The sequence below is a fragment of the Brachionichthys hirsutus genome, chromosome 20, assembly GCF_040956055.1.
Source record: "Brachionichthys hirsutus isolate HB-005 chromosome 20, CSIRO-AGI_Bhir_v1, whole genome shotgun sequence".
NCBI classification, from domain to species: domain Eukaryota; kingdom Metazoa; phylum Chordata; class Actinopteri; order Lophiiformes; family Brachionichthyidae; genus Brachionichthys; species Brachionichthys hirsutus.
In genome coordinates, this window is record NC_090916.1 from 7,048,791 (window position 1) to 7,066,643 (window position 17,853).

The following is a 17,853-nucleotide window of genomic DNA, read 5'->3' on the forward strand; positions in this document are numbered from 1 at the left end:
TTCACTGGCTGCTGATCGGAAACACGGACTCCTTCAGCGGCCATTAAAGAGAATAATCTGGCAGCTGCTTTAATGATGTCGTGTCGGACAGATTTGTAACAATCCGGGTGACATGAGTCTGTGATGTGTAAGAGTGTGTGGTGACTGAAACAGCGATAATATCGCAGATGCAGGAAGTGGCATTGCTATCTGGTGAAGCTGGTTTCCTGTTGTGGTTTTCTCGCTTCTGCTGCTGAGTTCAGAAGAGTGCAGCAGAACATTACACATCGTCTCAAACCGTACAAATATGATGGGAAAATACTGGAATGACAAGTACGGATGGAGCCCACAGTTAAATTCTGATTTGCATAAACATTGATTCAATAAAAGATTTGAGATTGAATGCTTCATGGTGAATTATGCTACTAGCTTTTTGCTACTCATGTTAAAATGGCATTTTATTGTCAGATGGAGCCAGTTTTTATTATCTCAACCAAATAGGGAATGATTTACCGGCATGTTTTTTTGGTCTGTTACCTTTTAGATAGATTTCATTCAATTTAATGTTATTTAATTTAAACAGATAATTGTTGTTCCTTCCCCACTTTTATATTGTCCCCTATTATCAAATGCAGCCACGTAACCGGATGTTTTGACAGTGTAATGTGTAGGAAATGTGATTATATCAATGCAAACCCTCTGCACGCCCAGTATAAATCATACTATAATACTAAAATATAAATATTTGTAATCTGTTTTACATAACTAAAACCCTGAAATTGTACAAGATAACTTTGTCACTGTTAATCCAGCAATTCTTTTTAAAGTGAATTCAAATGCATGTGCTGTTTACATACAATATTTCTATAATTCCCTGTGAAAAGTTACGTCAGCTACTCAGATAAAAACCTATTTTTCATTCATTACTCACACATGATGTCAGTGCAACATTCACACACCCTCAAATTCAGCACCGGTGACTAATATGTTTATAAGACGTAAGGACTACTGTTCCCCACATCGTCTGAGACAGCAGGTAGGAAGCCACTGTGACTCCCTCGCTGCTGTAGCGCAGCTATTTCTGTAGATGTGATCACTACTATAACTCTAACATTTCACATCCGTCTGCCTGATATTTCGCGACCTTTCAGAGTCATCAACAGAAGCGCATTAATAGAGAGCTGGCATTTATGTATACCAGATGAATTACTCTGAAGCTAATTTACACACAAACATATAAAAACACACACACATGCTTTAATAGTCCTTTAATACTACGTATAATGACAACAACAAATGTAGCATATTTGTTCTTGATACAAGACAAATTCTGGCATTTTGCCCTAAAATTATATGAAAGTTTGAAGATTTAAAATAATAAAAATCTGTACCTTGTAATGAATTCATGTACCCATTATGTAATGATCAGTTAATCACACAATCAATACAATCAAATGTTAATCCCATTTCTCCTTGAATTTCTTTTTAAACATTTGGTTAATTATATAAAATATTATATTAAATCTTATTGAAATTCTCACTCTCTTTACCAAAGCGGATTTCGAGTAGCAACGTCATTATTTACATTCTTTGGACTTTAAAGAGTTTTGCGCGTGCACAGACAATTAACCAGAGTGCCTCGGGAGCGCGCACAGGCGCGCCGTGAACGCGAAGCAGAAACAGATCAGACGGGCAGGTCGGTCGAGCGGAGAGGCAGAAAAGATTAAAGAAAAGATCTGCGACTTTCGTCTTTCCTCTCCGGTGGACTAACGCCGCTGGAGGTTTTACTCCACGCCGCAGACGGGACGGAGAAGGTCGGTTAGGCTTGTTCACCATGTCGGGGAGCAGAGAGGAGGAGAGGAGGAAACTGGCCGACATCATCAACCACTGGAACGCCAACCGGCTCGACCTGTTCGAAATCAGCCGCCCCACAGAGGTAACGCTATGAGGCGACTCCGGAGTAGCAGGAGAGGCCGCGGATTCGCAGGCCGCTCCGGAGTGAATGGGAGACCGGGAAGCTATCGCGGGCTGGACACTTGACTCGCATACGCAGAAAGCCAAGCTGTTGTGTGGGGAGCGTAGTAAAATACGGGAAGTCCCCGAACATACCAGGGAGGGACTGAATACCGAACTCCCCTGAAAAATCTCGCGATTTACTACGTCGATAAATACGCACCCGATACTAAATGATGAGTCTTAATGGCGAATAAACTGATCGAATTAAACATTAATGAACAAACAGGCTCAGCGTTCTAGTTAAATTCAATCGTTTATGAACAATTTACACAAGCATTGCGTTAGCTAGCTATTAGCTATCGTTTACAGCATTCCATATATACGGTACAGAATTTAGCTAGCTACAGAGAAATAATCCCAAAAGTCCACAGTTTACCGAATCAGTTTTGAACGAAAGCTATGCCGAACGTCAAGCAAGTATTAGTGTTTTATTAAACTTCTGGGGGTTCGTCTTAAGTAATGTGTGTTTATCTAAAAAGAAAGGAGGCACTGAATTGCCAGATTTTTGAATTAAGTTTGGCTTGTTGTCTGCAGGAGGGCACGGCACGTATCGGCGCTAGCTTGCTAGTTAGCGTGCACATTACCTGTAGCGCAAACCTGATCTGACATAATGGTAAATTGAAGAGACTGGGAAAGGCTATCTATTCGCACACATCCTTCCTATTTAACGTCGTTTTGATTGTAGTTATGTCGGTGTTTACTGTGCGCATTGGCCGTGAAGCGGTCTCGCAGCAGTGCCTGCAATGGCTGAAAACCCCTTTTGCACGCTGATGTTGTGTTTGATGCGCAGAACAAACAGATTAAAGTTTAAAACAGTATTAGCAACAACATGAGTGCGAATGCTTCGTGCAAGTAGATTGCTGATCGTCTCAGCCTCCCTGTCAAACACATGTCATGTCGCCTTGCATTGTCCTCCTCACGGGCGCTAGCTTGCTACAAGCCGCTTGCTTGGCTAGCAATACTTTAACCCTGTAAACATATTGAGGAGCAATGCTGTAATCAAATCGGCCGTCTGGACTGTTGTTGTTGTTTACTAAACGGCATGACAGGATAAGGGTGTTTCACCCGATGGCTACCAGAGCTAACAGCTAGCTGAGTGATCTTTCTAGTAATTAAGGAGTCTGTCCATACGCATAAAACTCACCCCCTAACGGGTTCAACTCATGGCCAATTAGTTTTGATTATTTTTTTCTTTTGCTGTGATTGTCCATTTGCGCTGTTTTTAGGCGGGTAGCCCACCCCCCACTTCTCCTTGGATAAGACTATTGGGGTCGCGGGGTCACAGGGTCCCCACTCCTTGTTTTGAGCCGATTAATTTATCAGCATTGACGCTGGTCAGGGTTTGTTCACTTCACACGCATCCTTTTCATTCTATGAGGAAAGATTAACCCAGCCCTGAAATTCGCCCAGTCTACAAGCAGCGTTGCTTCAGCATTGCTGCAGAAGACTGCTCGGTTTAGTCCAGTAAGACATGATTAAATGGAAGCAGATGCATGCCCCCCCCCCCCCCCGTAGAGCCCCCAAGCTGCACAAGTGGCCATCACACTGTCTAGTCCGCTCCTGAGTGTAGCCGTGCATGAAATTTGTTGCATTAAAAAAAAAAAAAGAATTCACAGTGGGGTGCTGTTATTGACATTTTGATTGAGATTTTATTTACCATCAGCATATCCGATGTTCGGCTGTGTTTAATTTGCGGATTTCAGATCAAACTGCCTCCGAGAGGAGTGAGATCATTTGTATGATTAGATTAGCCGTGGTTCGGCTGATTAGTCTGGAGCAACGGTTTTAAAACATTTTAATCTTGCAACCCAAACTGAGTCAGCTTGGCTGTGGGGCTTATTGTGGGACTGACTTTAACGCAACATAACAGGTACTGTGTGCCTTATGTTTTGCTTAATTCAATAAACATTAAATTCAAAGGATGTAGCACAGCAGTTGTACTGGTTTTATCTTTGTTGTCTGAACAAACAATTTACGTTCACACCGCTCTGAAACAGAGAATAAGATTATTTAACAGATTATATAAGACGTATGTATATATTTTTTTACGCACTAATGTTGGATACACGCCTGCTCAGAATGGGCGATTTGCTAGGCCTGTGGTATTGCTGGTGGTAGCTTTTCTTGTTGTGCTGTTAGTGACAATACATTCAGCATCCAACAGCAAAAGCGACCTGCAAACAGTGAGCTGTTACAGGACCCTCCTAACTTACTGTGGAGACCCCTGAACTGGAGAATTTGACTTGAAGCTTATGTTTGATTCATGCTAAATATGTGAGCGACTGTATTTTGCATGAGCGTGGGGCAAAGACTGCAACTGAAGCAGCTATCAGATTGTAACAACAGTTTAAGACATGTCCTCACACGAAATTGTCAGTCAAACCAAACGGAACATGGAAAGTGAAATCCTCATTTGGCTTGCTGTGGATTAATAGCATTTGCTTATTGCCGGTTTTATAAAGCGAGTGGACAATCTCCACTACTGCTCAACTGCCTGTCAGACAGTACTATGAGAGCCACTAACACAGCAGACACAAATGGTAGGGAAGTGTAGCAGTGTAGCACTGATGAGGTCAGTAACATGGGGCGACAATGGATATCCAAAAAACAAGGATTCATCTTCGAGCCAGAAAACCCAGTTTGGAAGAAATGCTAGTGCAAACTGCTTCTAAAATAGGAAGTGCATCCCAACTTGTTTACCATCTTCATCGTTTGTTTTTCACATGATGTGCATGCTCTGTTCATGACTTCAATCCCAATGCAGTGTGTTCAACAAAGAGCTGAACTTACTTTAATGGACTAGATCACTGGATGTGGGAGGGTGTGCTTCTTTGACAACGTTTAGCACTGGCCATCTCAAGTCGTCGTACAATTTGAAGACAGGAAGCTCCTATCCACTGTCTTTCCTATGGGACCTGAATGTGGCATGTAAGCACACTCGGTGACATCAGTCACCACTCCCTACTTTTTCCTGTTGGACAGGAAGCGGGAAGTTGGTGGGAAGTGTGTGTTGAGAGGAGATAGTGTGTTTCCTGTGGTCTAGTAGGAATGATTGGGTTGGCTTCAGGGTGATGTTTGATCAGATTTGATTTTTTTTATTATTGTAACGGTTATTTCCAGAGTCCAGCAGCGTGTGAAATTACTGAAAGCTATAGCAACCGTTGACATTGTGCACAAACACGTTCTTTTTTTTTGGGGGATTTTTTTCAATTTGTTACTGTGATGTTATATTCAGGCATACATGAAAAATTCAGGACAATCGATAGGTGAACGATACATTTGAGCTCTGCAACGTCAAAGCCATCTGGAGTGCTTGCACCATTTTTTGGATGAACCGACATATTTTATGGCTGGTATTATTTTTGACACGAGGCAACTACCGGTATAATTTTAAAGGAGATATATTGTGTAAGTACATAATGTATGGCATTTAAGGCTAAGTGGACATGTTCAAATTAAGTGATTATCGGAAAATGGGAATAGCAGTGAGCTCTCTCTCGTCAAAGGACATTGCATCATCATGGTAGGCTAAAATGTTCAAGGAAGTCAGTAACTCCAAAAATGGACGCTATCACCGCTGAGGGGAAAAGAACATTGTGTGACTGACTAGAAAGGTCACCATCGGCGTGTGTACCTGTTCTCTTAGCAGCTAGTGATAGTAGCGCCATGTTTGCCAGCGGCAAACTGGAGGCCTGTTTAAGAGATTTGCTGGCATCAGCTACAAATACAATGCCATGAGAGATCTCACACACACACACACGCACACACGTAGACTTGTTTGACACCCTGCCAACCGGAGAATGTCGTGGTTAACGGTTGACACATCCCATGAAGGTTGGATACCATCTGGAAACAAAGTCCGTTAATTCCGGTTGGATTATGCATCTTAGTGAAGGTGCTGTGGTCGCAATGTGCTAATGAGGAGGATTCTGCTAAAGTTATGGCTAAATCTAAATATTTATTCATAATGTTTCTAATCTCCAAATGCATGCCAGCATTTGTGTGTGTGATTATAGTTCCTTTTGATCATCCCAGGCTATGCGTAACGTAGGTTTGGCCCCACTCCAGAGGTGCTAATGCCCAAGGTCTTAGGTTCCCCAACCAGCGATCGACTTGGTGCTCTTTAGAAGACAGTTCAAATGCGTCTTTGCAGCTCGAGCCTCCTTTTTGCTAGTCCTTACTCCTTGTCCACCAGTGTATAGCTTCTGCTTCTGTACATTTCTGCCAAGTCTGCTTATCAGCACAACCAGATGAAGTTCTAAACATGATGTGTGCCACATTTAATGGAGAACTTGTGTGTGTGTGTGTGTGTGTGTGTGCATGCATCTGTTAGTAATCACTCCACAGGGATTCATTAGGATACAGGGGAAAAGATCACGACCGCAAGTTTAACAGCCATGTCCAGTGGCGTTATGGCCCATCTCCCCGACCCCCCCCCCCCCCCCCCCCCCCCAACACACACACACACACACACACACACACTGGAATGAGGCCTGACAAGTACATACTGATATACACGGAAACGTAGGGGGCTGTGATAAGAAAAGAACACTTGCAACCCGTTTCCATTTGCAACCACTATGTAGTCGCATTCATTTCAGGTTTTTTGAAAAGCTGTTTCTGACTAATATAAATACTGTAATTTTGCTGTGTGTAAGTTGCCGTATTCTTTCACTCTGACACTGTTGTGGCTCTTGGTTTTTTTAAATTCTCATTTTTAAAAGGAGTATTCAGTTTCCGCTGTTGGGCGTGAGCTCATCTACATCTAGTCTTTGTTGTAATTAAGGCAGTAGGGCCTCGGAGTATTCGCTGCTGGCCGTTAAAAAAAGAAGGACGGGGTCACAACGGACAGCTAGGATATTAATCATCACTTTTATCAGCACTATTCTTCAACAGAAAAGAAAGGCAGGATTCAGGCTTCATTTGGATTTTGGGCTAAACCGTTGACTAAGATTTGTTCACGAGTATTTTATGGATATTGTCCGAGTGTACTGGTGTGTTCATATCTTAGTAAATTCTTTTCAACATGCTCTTTAACCTAACCCTATCCCATGAGCATATGGTGTGTGTGTGTGTGTGTGTGTGTGTGTGTGAGAGAGCGTTTCTGATAGTGAAATGTACAAGTTTTTTGGGCTCCTGCCGGTACTGGAATGCCTGGAATGTAAATGGAGTTTTGAGCGGTGGATGTCGGACGGAGGAGGTCAGGTAACTCGATAGACTTTCTGTGGAAGTTGGGGAATTTACAAACTCCATGCTCTGTAGAGTGCCGTGGGATAGCTGTCTAAACATGAATTGTCGCCGACGGCTCTGAGCGATATTTGGTTGCAGCCCCGACTCTTTTGAAACCATAAGAGAAATGGATAGATCGTGGAATTTTACTTTAAGTCCTCAGTGGGAGTTTTTGTGCAGGCCTGTGGAAGCACCTGTGGTTCATGATCCTCCACTCTTTGCTCTTGCCCTCTATCACATTCCTTCTCTGCGATTTGGCCTCTCTTATCTATCTACTCTCTCTTTCCTCTTGTTCTAAAACAAGCGGTGTATTGTGTGTGCTCAGCAAAGCAGCCCGCCTGAAAAGCTGTGTGTGTGTCTGTGCTTGTGTGTGTGTGTGTGTGTGTGTGTGTTTGTCCCAGCCAGCCTGTCAGACTGCGTTAATCCCTCAGAGGCCCTGCTTACCTCCTCCCTTGCCTTGCCCCCTTTCCTTTTCCCCTGGCCTCTATTGGTTTGTGTTGCCTCTCAGGCAGCCCGATATGATCTCCCACCTGTCAGTCAGAGCCCACTGGCCTCGCAGCGGGCCAATCACACAGTGCGTGACCCCCCCCTTAACCCGACGGGATCAGACCCCAACCAGGAACCAATGACTGGAAGTGTTTTAGCAGTGCTCACCAACATCTCCCATGGTGCTTTGCTGCAGATCAATGCTTAAGTCATTTCCCACAAGATAGGAAAACAAAGACAAACGCTATTGGTATTAGCATTTTACGTGCAGACTGACAGAGGTGAATGGAGGCCTGCAACCACAATCTGGATGAAAAAAATCTACTTCTATTGTCAGGAAGATATGAGCAGCCAAAAACGTTACATTCCAGCTCTGTCAGTGAGGCCTGCATGGTTGGGTGTCCTCTGTCCACTCCTCTCATCTGTTGTTTATTAAAAGCTGGACTCCAGTCTCTGTTCCAACCACACCTGCTAGGTGAGGCCTGATGGAGAATTTGCACCAATGAATATATCACTATAGCGTGGGAGAGCTCAGTGGGCCAGGGACCTCCCTGCGTGCAGTTCCACCCGTTCATGTTTTTTCCATCTCAGCTGTGCTACCCAGAACACGAGAATGGCGTCAACAGACTCCGACAGATTTCTGCACACAAACACGCGGGACTGGTGATGTGTGACCGGGGCTAACATCATTGATGCAAGCCGAGACTAAGTGTGTGTATGCATGGGTATGTTTGTGCGCTGCGTATCTGGGAGTTGAGGGTGTGGGTGTATCTCTCTATCAGGGAAGAGGAAGCAAGTTAATACAACATTCTTCTCGGTGTGTTTTGCCTTGATATGCACTTTGATTCCTGTGTGTGTGTGTGTGTGTGTGTAAAGGGAGAGGCTGCAGTCCAAGCTACTGTACTTCGTATGTGTTTGTCTCAGGAGGCAGTGCTTGATGCCCATGTATTACATCATCTGTCTGGTGGCAGTTCACCGCACAACGCTTTTCAGCAACCAATTCAGACAACTGACGGAAATTTGTGCCGGACTGCTGGAATGTCCGGGTGCAGTAAATCCTGCAGATGTGGGAATTAAGGTCAGACCAGAGCTTCTGCTGCTCTGAGACTGGTTTTTGGTCAAGGCCAGATGATTTCATCCATTAATTTGGATACTTGTGGCATCAGTTGCATCAGTTTAAGGATATCTGCAATTTTCATTGGTACTTTTCAAGGCTTTTTGGCTGCCAGAAACCTTGCTGAAAGTGTCTGCACTTTTTCTGCTTTACACGCTGGGCTGACAATAATCTCATTACAGAAATGCCGAGGTCATGTGTTGCCAACCGTGAGGACATTATTGCCCATCAGCACCATATTTATTTTTTTATTTTTTGCGGGGGGGGGGGGGGGGGGGGTGCATATTGTGGCGCTAAAGGTCTTTTACCTGCTTGGAAAAGGAAAAGAAGAAACACCTTTTCTTCCTGATGATGAGATGGACAGGTGTAATGACTGGTTCTTCACTTGCTGCTAGCTACTTTTGAAAATATTTTTACAGTTTTTGTCTGGATCTTTGTTCTTGGTCCAACTGAATTTTTTTTAAATGAAAAAATATAGGCTTTTAAGTGTAGGAGAATATAGGTAATTTAGAATGAATGATACAAGGCCTCATCTTGGTAGAATGAGGCTTATTTCTTAGCCTCGGACCAGTTTCGCTGCAGTAGAAAATGTTTCTCCCTCTGATCGTTCTTTGTCCACCTGACATTGGAGACCCGGGCATGGCCGGCATACCAGTGCCATGTCAACCTGACACTCTGCTGTGAAGCCGTTGCCATAGTAGCGCGTCTTGGCTTGTCAGTGTTGGGTTGCATTCGATGCTAATGTACATTGGAGAGTCAGCTGTTTGTCTGTAGAGGCTACTATATGGTGTGTCCATTTGAAGATCATAAGTTCTGATTGAATGAGTTGATTTTGATTTCAGACTGTTTTGCCAGAAGTTTGTTTCATCTCAGACAGGAGTGCGTAATATGACAAACAAACAAACATCAGAATCTGTTTAATATACATGATCCATGGTCTGAGCTGCAATAGCCTTTCTTCATTTTGAAATACCATGTAGGCTAAAGCCAGTCTTGACAAAGCCTCTGAATTGTGAGGATTCCTCTCCAACCTCCTGCTGTCTTTGACTCATGCTGCATTAACAACACTATGTCTATGAAGGAAGAGTCCCGTAAAGTAATTTATTCGAGCAGCGTAGCCATCTAGCGCGTTATATCATTCTAATGCTATGTTTGCATAATGTGAGTCTGACATTTGATGAGGTACACGAAGTCTGGAAATGGGAGTAAGGGACAATACATACCACATGGTTTATGAGTTTCCTCTCGTGCATTGTCCGTTTTCCCACCCCTGATTCAAATGTGCAGATTCGTACCCTCTCTAAATTTGTCGTCAATTCATGAAGCTAAAAGAACTCCTGCTAGATATTCCAAATCTACTATCAAGGCTTTCACAGACAATTTCCACTGCAACCTTCAACAAATACCATCACAGAAGAGTGGCTTCCACTATTATCAGATGACCTCTGATTTTTGCAGATTGTTGTCATGGCAGATTCATGAAGGGCTACACACAAATGGGACCCCCAGATTATTAAGTTCCCTGGCGAATAGGGCTCTAAAAGCAACATTATGAAACGGGTAATTACATTGTGGGACTTGGGTTGGGTCCAGAGTTAGGAATCAAAAAAAGAGACTTATTAAAATATTTTCAGGGCACTGTTTTAATATTTTGGTCAGAGTGATATTTATTTACTCTGTCCCATTTAATTAATGATTTTTTTTTTAAACCAATGGCCCTTCAAGTCTGAGAGAAAAAGATGTGGGCTGACCTGCATAATTCTCTGCCTCATCATGAGTGTTTATGTGTGTGTGTCTTTAATATTAGTATTTGAGCAAATTGCTTTCTTAAAAGTCCCTCTCTATTCTCTGCACGTTGGGACCTTGAGAAATGACACACACACACACTCTTTTGCACTCGCATTCCCAGAAGCAAGTGTGACCTTCCTTGTGAAGCCTTTATTATCTCTTGCCTTTCATATTTCCTTAGAGTGAAAATTATCATTAAACGGAACAAAAGAAATTGCTTCCACTTTTTTTGCAGCATTTCCTCTGGAATCAGACTGATACAGATATAAATGGTAATTTTTAAATATTGGTCCCTGTATTTACAACCGCAGAAAAAAGCAAGCTTAACTTCTTCAGTGGCTTCCTGTCTTGTATGTTTTACTGTATATCGACGTTTGAGTAGCAGGGTCAACTGGTTTTGTACCTTAACTTTAATCGGAACAAGTGATGTTCTTTTGAGAACAGTGGCTTTTCTGTTGTGGTCAGCAGCCTGGGCCTCCACTTGTTAACTTGGTTTTGTCTGTGTGGATCCAGTCACAACTGGAAGGTGGACACGGTTCCATCTGAAGCTTTATTTTTGTGTCTGGGTGTGTTTTAGGGGTTGGACTCGAGCACATCAGCCTTGATCCTTGTTGGTTGCCCATGGAGATGCTGTGGGCCGTGAGCAGCTCTGATTGGTGGCTGGGTGTCATCACTAGTTCCAGGCGATTTATACCATGCCTTCCGATAATGCGTCACTCCGTCAGGACGGCTGGCGTGGGGTGGGGTGGGGGGGGGATGGGGGTGCTGAGTGCATGGGGGGGTGGGGTGGCTTGACGTCTCAATACCGGAGCAGAAACTCACCTGAAACAAAGAGGCTTTTCTTTGCAGCCACACAGGAAATCTGTGCTGGTCGTATCTTCATTCGTTTCAGACAAAAGGCTCCGGTGGCCTCCCAGTGTTCGTCCTGGTGGTTTAGGGGGTATTGCTTTAGTGAAACAAATCTTCGTTCCAGATTGCTGCTGTCACCGTATCGGATTTTGGCCTACATTCAGGACTGACATGAACTAATGTGATGCAATTACATGAACGTGCTGTTCCTGCAGACGGTAACTGACCATTATAGATTTCATTCTAACGATGCATGTCCGTCCCCACTGACCGTTGAAAAGGTCAGCAGTAAGTCAGCAACAGCTCAATGGCGATGCATCTGGATGCGTCGCTGAGATATTTGGCTGCTTAGATGAAAGGAATCGTCATTCACGTGATGAGCTCCCCCGTCCTCACCCGTCTCTCCCCCCCCCATCTTCCCTTTCCTACTTGGATTGTCTTGAAATGTCTCTACTGGGATGTAATGTGGGAGGAGTTCCTCCCCCTTCCCCACATCATCTGAGTGAAAAACCTCCGTCCAGTTGACCTTAACCACCGGCTTGGAGAGGAATCCCCCTGCGTTACTGCAGGTGGGGCTGCAACAATATTGACTCGGGAACTCGGTTCATTTTATTAGGCTTATGCTCATGTATGTGTGCGTGTGGAGGAGACTAAAGTGACGCACAGCAGCTGGAATCTATTCTCATTCCCCGCCGTCGTCCGCAAAGCTCTCCTCCCTGCTCTTAAAATCACAAAAGGAAAATCGAAACTTATTTATTCTTTGCCTCTTTTTTTTTTGGCTCTGCCAGTTTTGTCTTAAATTAAACGCCAACCATCAGTACCAGCGCTAGAGAAACAGAAAGCATAAACTGTGGTTATTTACACATAAAGCTGTGGAGAGCTAAGCCTACGGGCTATATGTAACAGTAGTGTTACTTTAACAGTGTTATTTTAATTGCCAGTTTTCATTCTAGCTAAAACGAGAACTCAGAACCTGCTGGAACTTGTCAACGCTTTGAGTTGCAGATGTGTATCAAAAAAACTTCAATCTCAGTGTTTCGAAGTCCATCTGTTGTTGTTGTGAGATCAAAAACGTTCCCATTTTCCATCCAAAAAGTGGTCAAAAGAGGATGGAAAGTAATGGTGTGATCAATTCCAGGCCAGTGTGACATGTTAATGCCTTCATGGTGTAATTAGGTTGAGTTTGAGTTTAAAGTGACTGGTAGCTGGGCCATGCCCAAGGCCTAGTGGTTAATACGCTCCCTAAGAAGCATCCACAGTTCCCTCATTTCCTGTCAATCTTTACCCTCCAAAAGTAAAGAAACAGCTCAACTGTCCACTTGATATGTTTGTCATGGCACAGCTGGATTATACGGCTGTCGGAGAGACATTTTGATTTCTCCGTTTTTCAGCTCGGCAAGAGCAGAAATGCAGTGCTGTTAAAACTGGGAACCCCCGAGACCTAAGCCTGGAATATGCAACACATACACTAAACGCCACATCAGATTTACACATGAATATATTTGTATTAACACATCGTCTACTGCCATCAAAGCAATCAGATATTTTTTAAACGACAAGTGGAAGATCAGGCTTCGTTTCAGTGGAGCTGTGACAAACACCTAAAGAAATGAGCTATGTTGAATGATACGTTTACTTGATATTTAGATCTGTGCTCACCTTCAGTTTTGTTCTTGCATGTGCACCAGAACATGCAGCTATTCTCAGGCTCCGCACAGAAATGTCACATTGAAGGTTTATGTGCTTGTAAATGGTGCTCTGGTTAGTTTCCTTAGCACCTGATAACACACACACACACACACACACACACAGACGCACGGGTTAAAAATGGCTTTGAAGGATCAGTGCTAGAGATTTGAAAGATTGATGACAGACTGGAGCTTGGAGATTGTGAAGGTAGCTGCAAAGTGTTCACCGTTATCAGCAGGACCATTTCTGGAAACGAATAACAGTGTTGAATTAGGGTTCTAAATGAGCTGCCTTCAGTGTCGGTCTGCCCCCTGTATACACGCCGCATGTAGGACAGTGTTATTTCAGATCATGTGATTTGAAATGCTTTGTCTTGAATACCAGCTTGGATGTCATAGCTAAAATGCCTTGCATTAAGAGAGTGGAAGCGTGGAGTGGAACCATCTGAAGAGGAGCCAAAGACGAACACAAAATGTGTTCTGAGCGCAACACTCATCCTCAGGCGACTCTTTATTTGTCTTGTCTCCAACTTAATAGTTAATATACTTTTGATTATTGCAGATTCCATTGGGCTTTTCCCTCTCTGTACACTTGGTTTCCTCAATGCAGTATTTAAAAGGTACTTGTATCTGAAGACTGCTGAGATACGCTCCTCCATTGTGCTTTTACTGCATCGCGACTGCGATCTCATTCTGTGGTGGTCATTTAGAAAGGGCACACCGCTAACGTCTTCTGTTGTATGAATGTATTTGAGTTCAAAAAGTGAATTGAACTCACTTGTCATAGAAACACAGGCCCGACCTTTGACCTTTCTCCTTGGAGCCCTTTGACAGAGAGCAAGATGAGTCAGAGTTATCAGTACGTCTACGGATGAGCTGCTTATGTGTAGAAAAAGAAAGAAGCTTTATGGCGTTCCTGTGGAGAGCGTTTTAGCTAAACATGAGAAGCTACAAAGTGGAATTGCAGTAAAAGTGAAATATTTGTCATATTACTTTAATGTTATATCCCCAGTTCTGGTAGAATATTTCCTGAATTTCTGAACACGTGTGATTTTTTTTTTCCCCCTTCAGCTGACTCGCCGATTATTTTATTTCTGAAGCATCACAATATGGGAAATATACTGCAGTGTATGATCCATGCTTCACGTTCCCAGGTCAGCATTTGTCATTACACTGAGAGGTTTCCATCTAGTTCTACACATTTGCATTGTCCTGTTAAAACAACTGCCCGGAATTAAAAACCAAATGCAAACTAAAGAGGGCCTTCCGTACTTTTTTGTATTTTGTATTTTTTTATTTTTTACCCGAGTGAGAGTGAGAGTGTTCTTTTGGTCGCAGTCTGCTGCTTCACTGTTAGATGCTGCTAAATCCACACGGACCTTTATGCTAATATTTGCTGATGTCAGCCGAGCTGATTTACTGACTGTCCTGGATTAAACACGTGTGTGTGTCTGTGTGTGTTAACTGTTATTGGCAGGCGTCAATGTTGGCAGAAACACGATTGTTTTACTTCTAGCATGGCTTGTCACCACAGCTTCTCACACTCGCTCTTCCTGCTGGTCTCCATCAGGTTTTTTACTGAACTGATAACAGCTATCTACTTTGTGTGTGTCATAAATAGACTTGTTTCAGAAGTGTCACAAGCTCTCTCTCTCTCTCTCTCTCTTCGGTGGTCGCAGGTCTGATGGCATTTGACTCCACGTTGCTGCATTAGCATTTCCTGACAGCCTATGTGCTCCTCAAAGCTGTTTGGCATGATCAGAATTATCAGAGCAGAACATGTGAAATCACTTTCACGTCCAAGGTCTTCTCTGTAATTGCGTGGTGTGACGCTGTGAGGCTTTGCAGAGAGGAGTTGTGTTGTTATTGACCTGCGCTGGACCTGCGCTACACGTGGTTGTACCTGTTTGCTCCTCCTCCTTATAGCTGCAGCGTGTTAATCATCTACTGCTGGCTCTTAGCTGGGCTTTGTTTAACACCAAGCGGGCTGGTGTCGCCACAGTAACTGTTACCCGTGTGCTTGCGCAAGCTTGAAAATCACAGCCCACAATGACCCACATTCCAGCAGTAAATCACAATTCACGCACAGGACACACACATTCCTGTTTTTTCCAAACTCTGTTATCAAGCATGTGCAGCAGGGGTGGCAAATAGTGTGAGGAACTTGAGGCACACTTCAATGTCTGTAGAATTGAATTAGATAAATCTGGTTTAAATGTTTCTCAAACCATCCTGCCGAGTGCCGACAGTCTCAGACTCTTAAACGCACACACACAGGCAATGTATCCGTCACATGAGAACGATTATGAGTCACCGTCCCACTAGTGATTGTGTTTTGCTGGCCTTGAGTTTTGAAAATGTTTAGAAATGTTTGGACACTGCCTGTTGTGAGTGAAGGTTTCTCTCGATGGTAGTGCACAAAGCGGCGCGTTGCAGTCTGACTGGCCAAGCTGACCCTCAAAGGTGTTGACTTTACTGTGCAGTCCTGTCGTCATTGCAACTGCCTCTCTTGTGAAAAGAGCGTTTGACTTTTAAAGAATCTTTAATGACTAACCTATTGGCAAATGTGTTACAGCTTGCATGTGCGCATCAAAAGAATGCATTTTTCTCTTGCAGGACTTGGAGTTCCATGGAGTGATGCGGTTCTACTTCCAGGACCGGGTTGCCGGCAACTTTGCCACCAAGTGCATCAGAGTGTCCAGCACAGCAACGACACAGGATGTCATCGAGACGCTGGCTGAGAAGTTCAGACCCGACATGAGGATGCTGTCTTCACCGAAATACTCCCTGTATGAGGTCCATGTCAGCGGCGGTGAGTCTCATTCAGGGGAAAAGCGATAACCCACACAACTGTGATGAAATAGTCTTCATAATTTAACAAATTGTGTGTGTTTGTGTGTGTGTGTGTGTGTGTTAGAAGAGCGACAGCTGGACCTGGACGAAAAGCCTCTTGTTGTTCAGCTGAACTGGAACAAAGACGATAGAGAAGGTCGTTTTGTCCTGAAGAATGAGAATGACATCCTTCCCAAGGTTAGCTGCTCTGTCTTGTGTTTGTCTACTGTCATGCCGACAGTCCGTCCGTCCGGCCGTCATTTTGTAGAAGTGGTTAAATTAAGTTTAAACCTAAATTAAAGCCCTTCCTATGTCTTGTATTGATCAGATGCACTTATTTCAAGAGCATTTGTCCTTGACCGTCTTTTTATTTTATTCATTTCTGTCGTTGCGAAATTAATACATCACAAACTGTAGCAACCTTCTGCTTAGAATCCTTTAAGGTTCCTTGTTCACTTCTCCTCCCCCTTTCTGCCAGAAGAGCCAGAGTAACGGGCCAGAAAAGGAGAAGGATGGAGTGATCCAGAATTTCAAGAGGACTTTGTCCAAAAAGGAGAAGAAGAAGGAAAAGAAGCGAGAAAAGGAGTCTCGAATCCCTGACGGAGATGAGCAGGCCCTCAGTCGGGAGGATGGGTAATACACACTCAGTCAAAGTCATCCATCTTGTCCTGTCCTTACATCCTCTCTCCTGGGGGAGCATCTTTTTTTTTTTTTTCTTTTATGCCAGTGATGGCACAGAAGGCTCCAGGAGAGGAAACACTCGAGGTTTTAAATGTGACCTTTCTGTTCTCCTCTTTTTTTTTTTTCCATCACAGTTTCCCACCACTCCCATTGTGTCTCCTTTATCACTTGCGTCCACATTCTGCGTTTCAGGGAAAACAATCGCCTGGCGGCAGAGGTCTACAAAGATATGCCAGAAACCAGCTTCACCAGGACGATCTCCAACCCAGAGGTGGTGATGAAGAGGAGACGTCAGCAGAAACTGGAGAAACGGATGCAGGAGTTCATGAGCAGTGATGGGAGGCCTGACTCGGGTAATGAAGCAATTTCATTTCTACCGTCTGATTTCAACACTGACCTCTGGAGCACTTGGGCAGGAAGGCCCCTAATCTAGGCTGCGTTGGAAGAGCTTGATGGATTTTCGTAATCTCTGCAGTAACTCCACCGATCAGACCTTTATTTATGGCAGAAGCAGCTGCTGAGTAAAAGACCTAGTTGGATGCCAAGATGACAAAGACTTGTAAGCGGTCGCACATGAATTTTCATTTCAGTTTGATAGAGTCCTTAAACTTGACCCTTGGGTCTGAGGGACTTATGACTGCTTAAGTTTAAATACATTTATTGTGGGATTTTACCTTGAGATTTATGTTGGCTGACGAAGCCTGAGTTGCTGGCGTTAGGAATGGCGATGCGATCTATCTATAGCAGTAGGAGGTGAAATTCTGGTCCCGATTGATGAATCCCAATATGAGAATCTGCCATCTGATCTGAGAACCCAATTCACATAACCGGAGAGAGCCTTCTGTGAACGTGTCACACCTCAAGAAATCTGCTGGAAGGGGTGGAATAAACAAAAAACCAAAATCGTTTTCTTAAAATAGTGAAATCAGACGTATTCACGACATCATATTTGCACCCGCTGGTCTTCAGAAGGCCGTCTGCCGTTGGCTGTCTCATGCTGACGTGTGCAAACACAGAAAGACATATGTGTGAATAAATGACACAAACACACTGACTGGTTCTGTTTGACTCATTCCTTAATCACTCTAGCAGATGGGCCGCTGAACCGACTCTAAAAACAGCAGTAGCCACTGTCCACATGCAGTAGACGCAGGAGGGACAGGGTGGCCTGTGGTGGGACAGTGACGCTCT

At 43.8% G+C, this 17,853-nt stretch overlaps 1 protein-coding gene across 1 annotated transcript in view; it reads left to right on the forward strand.

Moving 5' to 3' along the window:
- Positions 1–1,700: 1,700 nt before the first annotated feature.
- The window catches only part of afdna (afadin, adherens junction formation factor a), a 51,030-nt gene continuing 34,877 nt past the window's right edge, over positions 1,701–17,853 (forward strand). The window contains exons 1-5 of the mRNA XM_068753410.1: positions 1,701–1,915; positions 15,766–15,961; positions 16,067–16,179; positions 16,460–16,614; positions 16,855–17,015. Coding sequence (XP_068609511.1) covers positions 1,814–1,915; positions 15,766–15,961; positions 16,067–16,179; positions 16,460–16,614; positions 16,855–17,015 — 727 coding nt within the window. The 5' untranslated portion in view covers positions 1,701–1,813. The remainder of the gene's footprint in view (positions 1,916–15,765; positions 15,962–16,066; positions 16,180–16,459; positions 16,615–16,854; positions 17,016–17,853) is intronic.